The sequence below is a fragment of the Dipodomys ordii genome, unplaced genomic scaffold, assembly GCF_000151885.1.
Source record: "Dipodomys ordii isolate 6190 unplaced genomic scaffold, Dord_2.0 Scaffold70, whole genome shotgun sequence".
Lineage (NCBI taxonomy): Eukaryota > Metazoa > Chordata > Mammalia > Rodentia > Heteromyidae > Dipodomys > Dipodomys ordii.
The window spans coordinates 10062664-10075445 of record NW_012267286.1 but is presented as its reverse complement, the minus strand read 5'-3'; the positions used below and the strand labels follow the sequence as shown (position 1 = coordinate 10075445).

Here is a 12782-nt window from a genome sequence, read left to right as displayed (position 1 = left end):
ACCATGATCTTCAGATCTCAGCCTCTTGAGTAGCTAGGATAACAGGTGTGAGCCATCAGCACCCGGCTGAAATCAAGATTTTTTCCTTGCCCAAGTTACTCCTTCTTCAGAGCATTTCCTATCTTAGAAGGCAGCATCAATTTAGTTCCTCAAATTAGAGACTGAGAAATTCTTTCACCCCACTTTCCCTTTTCTGCCACTTTTCACTAAGTTACAAGATCACGTTAATATAAGCTAAGAAGTATTTTAAATGATGTAGACTTCTCTCCAGATAGATTACCCCTTCTCTAGTCCAGGCCATAAGCATATTTTCCCTTTAATCTTGTAATGGCCTTTAACTGTTCTCTTCACCTCCTGTGTTGTTTTACCTATGTGTAATTTCTGCAAAGAAGAACAGTTTCCATCAATGTTTGATTAGGACAACTCTCTGCTTAATAATCTTTTAATGAGTCAGGTGCTAGTGGCTCATGCCTGTAATTCTTGCTATTCAGGAGTTTGAGGTCTGAGGATCATGGTTCAAAGCCAGCCTGGGCAGGAAAGTCCATGAGACTCCTATCTCTAATTAACTACCAGAAAACCGGAAGTGGTGCTGTGGCTCTTTGGTAGAGCACTCGCCTTGAGCTGAAGAGCTGAGGGACAACACCCAGGCCTAGAGTTCAATCCCCACAATCAAGCAATCAATCAATCAATCTTTCAATGGTTTCTCATAAAACAAAATCATCAAGCTCCTTAAATTCACCTTCAAATCAACATACCTATCCTCGTCTCTACGTTCCTTCTCATTCTTCACTAAATTTCAGTTCTGCAATTTGCTACACTTCATGTCTCCAAAATTTACTCACTTAGTATGCCATCTTCCTACCTCACATACCTGCTTTTGCCCAGCAAACTATCAGTTTTGAAGTCTTCCTTCCAAATACTTTCCTTGGCACTTCCTTCAATATGCCCCCTGATCCAAGCATACACCTCTATCCCTTCCACTCCACTAAAATTGCTTAATGACTGGCACTCTTCATTTGGCAGACATCCATGGAAAGCCCAGTATATAACGTACACAGGACAAACTACTGTAGATGCCCATATGAAAGGACCAAGAAACGCTTATTGGTGACTTGTGTTCTTGCCAGGGCTCTACTACTGAGCCACAATCCCCAGCTCTGTTAGTTTAAGAATTTACAAAGGAGCAGGGCGCTGGAGGCTCACCCCTGTAATCCTAGCTACTCAGGAGGCTGAGATCTGAGGATCACGGTTCAAAGCCAGCCAGGGCAGGAAAGGCCAAGAGACTCTTATCTCCAATTAACCACTAGAAAACTGGAAGTAGCACTGTGGCTCAAGTGGCAGAGCACTTGCCTTGAGCTGAAGAGCTCAGGGACAGCACCCAGGCCTAGAGTTCAAGCCCCACGACCTACAAAACAAAAACAAACAAACAAAAAGAATTTACAAAGGAGTTTTGCCCTATTGTGAGAGATTTCTGAGTAGCGGAGGTACTTTCTACCCTGCAGAGTTTTTCTTTGCTATCATTTTCAATTTTTTTTTTTTTTTTTTGCAAACAGTGGAGTATCCATCTATCCATTTAACAGCAAAAAAGGCAAATTACTCCAGGGATAATTCTGCCACTTAGGTACATGTCCTTTATCAAGATTCTTAACCTATCTGAACCTCCATTTCCTGATCTAAAAGAAGCAAATACGAGATTCATGGAAGGTAAGAGGACAGCAGAAAATGTAAACGGCGATCCAAAGTGCGATTTAAAACTTTCTGAGAGTGACGATTCATCCCTATGGCCTGGTAAACCAGCACCGTGTCTAGATTTCCTCTTTCACCTTCCCCTTCGTATTCAAGTGGTGGACTTGTGTGCTTGAATAATCACAACTGTCCATCTCAGGGTATCAGAGGGCCAGAAAGGCTCTCCCAGCGCAGGGGCGCGTGGGGCTCAGTGGAGAAGAGTCACCGTTGCCTCGGGGTCCAGGGATCTGAAGGGGGGGGTCATTCTGCCAAGGGATCTTAACTGAAAGGCCTCCTCTTCCTTCCTGGCAGGAGCTTTCACCCGGAGGGAAGAAACCCAAGAGGCAAAGCGGGACCCGTGGGACGTGCCCTGAGAAAACGGCCGCCCACGGGCCGCGCCAGTAAATCCTAGCTACACAGGAAGCTGAGATCTGAGGATCATGGTTCGAGGCCAGCCTGAACAGGGCAGTGTGTGAGAAAACTGGGCGTACCTATAATGAATTCCTTTGGCAGCTCTCTCCCGGACCAGGCGCTCAGCAACCGTTGAGGGAGCCACGCGCTGCGCTCAAGTTGTCCGGGGCTCCCGGGCCCCCTCCGTGCCTGAACCCCGGGACCAGAGCTGTGCGAAGGGGTGGGGCTCACCGCCTCGGGGCGTGGCTTCCACGCCAGGGGGCGTGGCTTCCGCGGAGGGCGTGGCTGCGGCGTTGGGGCGTGGCTTACGGCTGCAGGCTGTGGGTCCCATAACAGCACTTAGTGGTTGCTGAGATGAAAGTTTGGGGGGCTCGTGAGTCTTGCTGTGCTTTGCGTTTCTTTATTCAGCCCTTTTTCTTTCATCATGTCTTCTCCATACTTTACCTACTGGGTTGTAAAAGTCCGGGGACAAAGTTGACATCATTGGGTATTGGAGCTAAGCAGTCATGTCCAGGGGTTGCAGGTACTAGAAGTAAACTGGTCAAAATCCACGCTTACCCCCAAATCAGCCTAAATACAACCTGATAGCTAAGGGACACAAACATAGTCTCTAGAAGTCAGGGGTCCCTGGGTTCAAGTGTCAGTTCCAGCACGTTCTAGCGATGGGACCAAGGCAAATATGCCATCTCCCCAGCTTGTTTTCTCATTTGTGGAGGGTGTGGTGATGGTGGTGTGGGAATAAATGTGATATGGCAGGAGCTGGTACAAAGTAAACATTTGATATACTGCTCTCAGTACAAAACCTTTTTATTTTCTGCTTAAGAAATCGTACATGATAACTCTAGTTAAAGAAAAAAGACAAGGAAAGCAGAGCTGTTTGGGTTTGAAGATGAATCTGGAGTTGGGATGTGACAAGATTTCCACCAAGTTCCTCTAATGAAGTGCCCAGGCTTCTCCTAAAAATAGAAGAAAAGCAACTGTCACTGGACAAAGTCCAAACTTGGAAGACATACAAACTGCCCTTATCTATCTTTACTCCTGATACTCAAAACAACTTCTACTGCTCAACTTTATATTATTTCTTCCCTTGTATTTTTTTGGGGGCGGGGGGGGGGTTCAGTCGTGGGGCCTGAACTCAAGGCCTGGGTGCTGTCCCTGAGCTCTTCAGCTCAAGGCTAGTGCTTTACCTCTTGAGCCACAGCACTACTTCTGGCTTCTTCTGTGTATGTGGTGCTGAGGAATTGAACCCAGGGTCTCATGCGTGTGAGGCAAGCACTCTACCACTGAGCCAGCTTCCCAGCCCCCCTTGTATTGTTTTTAAAAAATATTTTAATTATCTTTAAGTAGTTGTACACAGGAGCTGCCACTCAACAAAGCAGTTTATGAGTACAAAGCATCTTTATTGATGTCACCTCTTTTAACATTCCCATCCATCTCTCCCAACTCACCCTTCCCTCACATTTTCTCCCCACTTCTCTTCATTTGTCTACACCTCTCTTCTTGACTCCATACTACCCCTTTCAAGTATTAGTTTCCTGGTATTTATGAACTATGGTTTTTGCCTTTCTAAGGAATTACATTATTTGAGTTTCCCCCTGAATCTACCATATTTCCATTAACACATTTGTATAAAATTTCATACCACCTTTAGCATATACTTATATATTCATAAACTAATTCTTGCTTCCACATATGTAACCGCTGTCTTTCTGGGCCCGACTAACTTAACATAGTATTTTCCATGTCTTTCCATTTCTTTGATGCAATATTATTTTTTTCTAATGGATGAATAAAATTACATGGTGTATATATACCATATTTTCTTGATCCATTCATCCACTGAGGGGAATCTGGGCAGATTCCCTACCTTGGTTATGGTAAATAATGCTGCTATGAACATGGTTGTGCTGGCAGCTTTACTGTATCCTATTCTGTTTTGCGTCAATTTTCTAAAGTTATTGTGTCTACTGAGAGTGTTCTCTTTCTCTTATTTATCATTTAATGTCTGTTATGGTTTATATCTCAGTGTCTTCCATTGGCCTTGTACTTGATCTCCAGCCTGCAGTGTTATTGAAGGTGAGGGAACCTTTAAAACGTATGGCTTAGTAGAAGGAAATGAGGTCACTGGAGATGCCATTGATGGGGCTATTGACACCCAGGCCCCTTTTCTCCCTCTGCTTTTGATTTCTGGCCATTGGTCAAGCAGCTTTGTTCCATGTGTTCTGCTGTACCTCAGGCTCAAAAGCGGTGAAGCCAACCGACCACAGACTGAAAACTCTGAACGTGAGCCAAGGCAAATATTTCCTCCCTTTATGCTGCTTATCTCAAGTATTTTGTTACTGCATCAGAAAGATGACTAACACAGGGCCTGATTAAAACTGAAACTTTCTTGGAGTCACAACAAGAATTTATCTCCTTATTCCTTATCTTCAGAACAGAGTCAGATTCACATAAAACACGAAGTCTAGTTAGAACAAAATATTAAAATTAGTTTCAAAAGGGCCTGTTATGGTGATACAGTATTCTGTAGGGCTGATACGGTATTCTGATGAAGAGAGTAATTTTTTCTTTTGTGGATGACTTTGTAGGATGAAAATTCCAATAATAAGTTAAATCAGTATATATTTCATATCTGACAAGATTAGATCATACTTTGAATTCTATGTGAAATGGTTTAGTTGGGAGATGACAAAGAAGAAGGAAACTTGAAGGCTGGAGGCGTGCCTTGAATGGTAGAGCACCAATTGTGAGCAAGCAAAGCAAGTGAGTGAGAGGCTCTGAATTCGAGCTCTAGTACTGGCAAAACAAGCAAAAATAATAGAAATAAGAATAGCCATTTCAGGTATACATGATAAAAAATTTTAAAGTATATTCTAACATGAACATATTGTTTCTCTTTGCACCTTTAAACATGTACAGAAGTCTCTCCTTGAACTTCATCTTCATTTTGGTGTTGAAATTTCTGGAGAAGCCTAGGGCCCAGCAAACCAATGAGCAGACTTCCAATTGGAGCTGTGAGGAGGATGGCCAAAAACGCCACTGTCAACACATCCATTCCATACTCTTCCAACTGCTTCTCTCCATGAGCTCTTGCTGCATCCAGAGCCACAGACCCTATTGCAGCCTAAAATTAGTTTGCATATTTCAATAATTGCAAAATATCAGGAACCCAACAGTTAAATTTTGTTTGATATCATTTGTCTAAAACATATAATCCAATCGGAACTAGGTGGTTACTATTTAGTTAACAACAATAGGCATTCTAACAAGTACATGGTGAACAATCTCAAGCACTCATCTATAAGAGTTTTCTTGATCCCTTGATCACTAGGGTGCACAGATTTTGGGTCAAGATTGAGACATGTGTCAGGAAGTTAAGTTAGTTGTGAATAATACCTAGAAAAACAGCATTGCATTACCTCCTTATTTTTGGTTTCAAGATCCCCAGTGGATTTATGAAATCTGGAATAGTACCAAACTCTATATACATTTTTTCCTTATTAAGTCAAGAACTTTTAACCTGAAGGAAACACTTTATAGCTTCTCATTGGCATCTCTAAATTAATAGTGTCATTATTCTTGTGCTTTGGGGCCATAACTGAGATAATAAGAATCTCTTGGAATTTAAGAAGTGTGATATGACACCCATGTAATAATTAAGAGGATTGATGGTGTGTATAGTGTGGACACTTGGAACAAGGTAATGATGCCTGTCCCCAGGCAGGACAAAGTAGGATGGCTGAAACTGTCATGTTCTATCAAAACAGCATGCAATTTAAGACTTATTTCTGGAACTTTCCACTTAATACTTTTTGGACTGTGGTTGGTATAGGTAACAAAAGCCACTGACAATGAAGCCATAGATAGAGGGATGATGGTAAAGCATCATTGGAGTTTTTTTTTTTTCCCCATACACACTTTCTTTATGTAGAAAGACTCTGTTCGAATATAATTGATAATCCATGGATATTATGACATCAAAGCATTCCCAAACATGAAAATGGACCATGCTATTTCTGTTAAAGGATTAGCAATTCTCTATTCAGAATATACAGCAATAAAACTCTTAAAGAGTAAAGTAGAGCCGGGCGCTGGTGGCTCATGCCTGTAATCCTAGCTACTGAGGAGGCTGAGATCTGAGGATTGTGGTTCAAAGCCAGGGTAGGCAGAAAAGTCCCCATGAGACTCTTATCTCCAATAAACCACTCAGGTGGTTGCTCAGGTGGTAGAGCAATAGCCTTGAGTACAAAGAGGCTCAGGGACAGTGCCTAGGCCCTAAGTTCAAGCCCCACAACTGACAAAAAAAGAGTAAATTATTGTCAAGTCTTCAAAAGAAAAAGTCCAACTTAGATATTTTACTTTTGCCAAATGTAGATAAGCCTTGTTAGTCAACATTTCGAGGTGTCATCCAGAATTAACAGTTACAACGTTTAGCCATCCTAGCTGTCATTACCTGGACTGTGGCCTTTGGAAGCCATGCAAAAGAAATAAATATCTTCTCCTTTAAGTTAAAACCAGCAAAACACACCATCAGAAATGTACTCAGAATTCGTACTAATACCGCAATGCCCAAGGTGGCAATAGAAAGGCCTGTAAGAAACACCAAGATTTTGGAACAATGAAATATTCGTGGAGAAATTACATCATGTATAGTTACTGATTCACATACTACCAACAGGAATAATACTAAAACATTCATAATTTTCATACCTTTAAGTAGTTGTATGAAGGGGTTGTTTTCAACAAAGCAGTTTATAAATAAAATGCATCTTGATCAATGTCACCCCTTCCACATTCTCACCCATTTCTCCCAAGCCATCTCTTCCCTCACTTTTTTTGATTTTGTAGGATATACATTATTATTATTATTATTATTGGCTGTGGGACTTGAATTCAGGGCAAGGCTAGCACTCTACCACGTTGAGCCACAGCAGCACGTCTGGTTTTCTGGTAGTTAATTGGACTTTCCTGCCTGGGCTGGCTTTGAACTGCAATCCTCAGATCTCAGCCTCCTGAGTAGCTAGGGTTATAGGCATGAGCCACCAGTGACTGACAACATTAAATTTTTGACTGCATTCTCCCCCAACTTCTTCGCTACCATAACCATAGATAATTTCCAGTACTAAAACAGTTTAATCTCCAATTAACCACCAAAAACCTGGAAGTAGAACTGTGCTTCAAGTGGTAGAATGCTAGCCTTGAGCAAAAAAGCTGAGAGAGCCAAGCCCCAGGACTGGCACACCCTAGTGCACAAGTGCCCCCCCTCACCCCCCGCCCCATCCCCAACTAATTAGTTATCTTCAAAATTCTGGTCCTTGATGTTGAACAAGACTGTATGTACATTCTTATCCTTGGGGGAAATGTCTATCCATCTGTCCATCCATCCATCTATCTTTCCACATGCTGTGGTTCTAGATTGTGAAGCATCATTTTCTAGCCAATTACTCTAAAAGACAGATCATAATTAAGTTTTCATATAATTGTGATCATGGGAAGTACTGAACCCATATCTATTGAGGATATTTCAACTGAATATAAAGAGATTTTACTTTAACCCAAGTACTTTGAAATTCTTACCGACAGTTTCTGGTCTGAGAGATGCAACAAATACCTCTGCTCCAATGAGCCCAAAAAGAAGGGGCTGAAAAATATTCCAGGCAACTGCAATTATTTTTTCAACCTCTGACTAAAAACAAAAACAAAACAAAAAATAAGACATACACAGTAATTTTATGCAAATACAAGTAGTCATACACAAAAATTTTGTATAAACTAAAATATTTTAAATATTTGCTTTTCAGTTCATAAGATTACTGCAAAATGATCTAGGTACATTTAGTTTGGGTCACCAATATCTAGTCTCTTCATTAATCAGAATTGCATATGATCTTGTCAAATTCAACTGTATAAAAGTGTGTTAGTAAACAAATAGCAACAAGATAACTTCCATAGTATATATTGAGAAAACATAATGTATACTGAGAAAATGAATATTGTTAATGTTAATTTTCTTGAAAATCAGTAAGAAAAACTCAAATAACGTTATAAAAGTGGTCAAAGGTTTTAGGACAATTGTCTTGTAACTAATAATAATAATTGTAAAGAATGTGCATTTGTAAAAATGCAATTTAGATCAGACATACTACATCTTTTTCATCTACTCAATTAACAAAATGTATGACGAGTAAATACTCAAATCAGAAGAACAGATCCTCTCATACTTTGTTGGAACTGTAAATTGACAAAGCCTCTTATAGGAGTAAATTGATATGACCAAAGGTAAAAGTGATCACACTTCCTTAAGCAACCCTATTTCTAGGAATTTATGCCATGGAGAAATTCAAAGATATGAAATATTTTGTTGATTTTTAATGTCTTTTATTTTTTTTTACATTTTAACACTTCAGAAATTAGGATGTGCCAGTTGAACTGGCATATACAATGACTGTGGTTTTTAGAATTGAAATGTCTTACAGTGTATGAAATATATTTTTTGTAAAATATTTTATTAAAGCACTGTTTGTCTTGACATGAAACTAGAACACCACCACTGTGTTATTAAGAGACTTGTTAAGTGTGGCTTAACTACCCTGCAGATATTAAAGAACAAAGATTATCTCAGGATAATATGGCCATGATCTCTCTCTCCTATCTAATCTCTCTGTCTCTCTGTCTCTGTGTGTGTGTGTGTGTGTGTGTCTCTCTCTCCCTTTCTTTTTTTGTGCTGGTACTGGGGCCTGAGCTCTGTTCCTTAGCTTTTTTCATTCAAGGATTGCAACTCTACCACTTGAGCCACAGCTCCACTTTTGGCTTTTTTGGTGGTTAATTGGAGATAAGAGTCTCTCAGTGCTCACTTAGAGCCTCAATCCTCAGATCTGTCTGCTGAGTAATTAGGATGACAGGTGTGAGCCACTGGTACCTAGCATCTAGACTTGTGTAAAAGGTAAAACAGTGATTTGTATGTGGGCATTGGGTTTACATTTCTGTATAGGTAGGAAATAGCTTTTACAAGTAATAATGTTACTCATTTAATGTTACGAAGGTGTCCCTTTCAATCAATTTGACCAAAAGAGTCATGAGCAGAAGAACTTGGAAGTACAATGCACCTTGGTGGTGCCCCATCTCAGGCCTGCAAGGAAAGCCATGACCAAGGTACACAGCCCTCCAGATCCGGGAAAACCGAACCGCACACTGCTGAACACAGCCAGCACTGCGAACCCCAAGAGGAGGGAAGCTCTTTTCCATGCAAGGTTGTCCTGAAAAAGAAGAGAGGTGATCCATTCAACTATTCCAAGTAACCGATCTTTCCATCTCCAGGAGTTAGAGGGAAATACTAAATGCCTGTGTCACTGCACAGCAACATCTACTCTTTCTTCCTTAACAGAGCAGAGTAACAAATCCAAGTTTCTGTTTTAGAAACACCAATTCCTTGCACCAGTAGGATCAAAGCAGAGTTGGACTAGTAGAGAAACACATATAGGTTCTGGAGCCAGACAGACCTGGGATAAAAGTTGTGCGTGCGTGTATGTGTGTGTGTGTGTGTGTGTGTGTGTGTGCACGTGCGTGTGTGAATTCTGAGAGTTTGAACTCAGGGTCTCTCATTGGCCATGCTGGCGTAACTCCACTGAGCCACAACTGCAGCCTTGATTTTTTCCTGGTTGTTTTTACAATAGGGTCTCCCTTCCCATCCGGCTCCTGCCTGAGCCACCATCTGTCCACTTCAGGCTTCCCATCACTGTGAGGATAATGGTGTGACCACCATGTACCGCTTCCCTCTGTGGAGAATGAATCTCTCGGGCTCTTCTGCCCTGGCTGGTCTGGCAGCACAATCTTCCCTCCCGATACCAAGCCTGATGAGTAGCTAGGATTGATTTTAAGACACAAGCTGCCAGTGTCTGGCAAGCCTGGCTTTTTAAACTATTGTTAAAACCTCTCTAAGCTCTGTTTTAACAACTTCTATATATATTGTTGATTGTTGGGCTTGAACTCTGGGCCTGGGTGCTATCCCTCAGCTCTTCAGATCAAGGCAAGTGCTCTACCACTTGAGCCACAGTGCCACTTTCAGTTTTCTAGTGGTTTATTGGAGATAAGAGGCTCACAAACTTTCCTGCCTGGGCTGGCTTTGAACCTGGATCCTCAGAACTCAGCCTCCTGAGTAGCTAGGATTACAGGCGTGAGCCAACAGTGCCAGGCTATAATTTTTTCCTCCTTTTTTCTTCTTCTTCTTTTCTTCTTTGTCGGTTGTGGGGCTTGAACCTGGGGCCTGGGTACTGTCCCTGAGCCTCTTTGTGCTCAAGGCTAGTGCTCTACCAACTGAGTCACAACACCACTTTAACTTCTTATATCATTATAAAAGTTAAATATATAGTTCTGTGTGTGTGTGTGTGTGCACGCACACGCACACGCACACGCACATGCTTATGCACACATGCCAGTCCTGGGGCTTTAACTCAGGGTCTGGGCACTGTCCCTAAACTTTCTTTCTTTCTTCTTCTTCTTTTTTTTTTTTTGAAATTTTGAGGTAAATAAAAGAAAAATATTTACTTTAAGACACAGCTATGCATTACTGTTATGGGGACAAAACTCTTATAGCTAGGTAGACAGATAGATAGATCTTACTAATCTACCTCAAAATATATTTGCCTTGGCCAATTACTCAATATTTCTTTGTATTATTCATAATTATTTACAGAAATTGTAAAACAATCCACCTTCTTGTAAAACATTGACTTTACAGCAAAACATGACAATATCATTATTCAACTACTGTAAAACAGAATTGTTCTATGTAGCTGTTTGTTTCAGTTCCATGACCAATTTATAAACCTCTAAGCTTACTTGCTCCAGGCTAGTGTTCTACCACTTGAGCCACAGCTCCGCTTCTGGCTGTTTTTGTGCTTCAATTGGAGATATTTTGCATTCTTTCTTGTCCAAGCTGGCTTCTAAGCACAATCCTCACATCTCAGCCTCCTGAGAAACTCAGGCCATACCTTGCTCTGATTACTTTTTAACTTGATGCATCTTTGATTTTTTCTCCCTCAGTTCCTGCATATCAAGAAGTTTTAAGAAGCAATAGACCTAGGATAGTCATTTGTTTTTGTCATTTTAAAATCTAAGGATTATATACATATCTCTCTTCTCACTTAAAATTTTTTTGACAACTTTTAGAAAGTAAGTCTTCCAAGTGATTGCTCAGAGACATGCATACTGAGTTTTCTTCCAGCTTTCCTGCTTTCTAGCTATGTGAGCTGTTCAAGTCACCATCCTGTTTATGCTTCAATTTCAACTAATTAAAGGGTGGGTGCTGTAGCAAATGAATTAATTCCAGCTATTCTGGGAACATAGGAGTAAACAGTGGTCCAGGCTAGCCAGGGCATAAACACCAGACCCTATCTCAAAAAATAACTAAAGCAAAAAGGGCTGAGGGTATAACTTAGGTGGTAGAGGGCATGCACAGCAAGCACAAGACCTTGAGTTCAAGCCCTAGTCTGACAAAAATACAAAAAGCAAATGCTTACTGTTGGTGGAAATGTTCAGTATCTGTGCTGCTTGTGAAATGCTGTTTATTCGCCATGCTGCTAGTGAATTCTGTACCGAACAGAGAGGCCCCAGGCGATGACTTAATTTACATTAGATTTCTGTTGTTTTACATACTGGACTTATATATTCACAGTTTGTATATACAATCATTCATAAGATTTTTGAAGCATGATAAAATTTCAAATCCATTTACCTTGCAATAATGGATACATTAATTTAAATGTTGCTTTAAGTTTTCAATTCGTTTCTAAATACTTTGAAAAAAAATTTTTTTTTGGGTCCGGTTGTGGGGCCTGAACTCTGGGCCTGGGCGCTGTCCCTCAGCTCTTCAGCTCAAGGCTAGCGCTCTACTACTTGAGCCACAGCACCACTTCCGGCTTTTTTCTTTTTGCTTATGTGGTGCTGAGGAATCGAACCCAGGGCCTCAGGAATGCAAGGCATCGCTCTACCACTGAGCCACCTTCCCAGCCCTAAATACTTTGAAATTTCAAAATAATCCCACTAAAAACATTTCTACCTAATTCTCTGGAAGGTGAAAGAAAAACAAGCAACAACAACTACCTTTGTTTCTGGTTCAGAAATCACTGGGTAACCAGGCATGGTGGTACATGCCTGTAATCCCAGCACTCAGGTGGCTAAGCCAGGAAGATCAAGCGTTGAGCCAATCTGGGTGGGTTACACAGCCAGATCCTGACTCAGACTCTCCTCTCCCACCACCTTCCTCCCAATATAGTATATGTCATTGTGTACAGTGAAGAACTCTGATCTCTTTGGGAAGAAATAACTTCTTATATTGCATAAGATGCTATTATCTAATTAATAATAAAAAAAGGAGACAAGAAGTCATATATATCCTTAGTTGGGTATTACAAAACTTCAAGAAAACTTGCATAGTCTACCTTATTGTGCAGTGCTTGTTATTTGTTCTACAATGCAATTAAAATGTGCAGAATAGAAATTAGAAAGAGTCTCTGGGCTGCCGTCCCATTTATCCTCCTTATAGCATTTCTTTTTTTTTCCCTCCCTCCCTCCCTCCCTCTCTCCTTCCTTCCTTCCTTTCTTCCTTCCTTCCTTCCTTCCTTCCCAGCCCACTGGTCCTTCTCTTA

At 41.0% G+C, this 12782-nt stretch overlaps 1 protein-coding gene across 4 annotated transcripts in view; it reads right to left on the bottom strand.

Annotated features, from left to right (window-relative positions):
- Positions 1–2976: 2976 nt before the first annotated feature.
- Slc9b2 (solute carrier family 9, subfamily B (NHA2, cation proton antiporter 2), member 2) overlaps positions 2977–12782 on the bottom strand; it is a 30116-nt gene continuing 20310 nt past the window's right edge. For 3 of the 4 annotated variants that reach the window (XM_013023754.1, XM_013023759.1, XM_013023757.1), the window contains 5 exons: positions 9243–9392; positions 7714–7822; positions 6590–6726; positions 5040–5260; positions 2977–3092 (listed from right to left, as the gene is read on the bottom strand). In XM_013023754.1, the coding sequence (XP_012879208.1) occupies positions 5042–5260; positions 6590–6726; positions 7714–7822; positions 9243–9392 (615 nt within the window). In that variant the 3' untranslated portion in view covers positions 2977–3092; positions 5040–5041. Of the gene's footprint in view, positions 3093–5039; positions 5261–6589; positions 6727–7713; positions 7823–9242; positions 9393–12782 lie in introns of those variants that run through there. The other variant, XM_013023758.1, reaches the window with a different exon arrangement.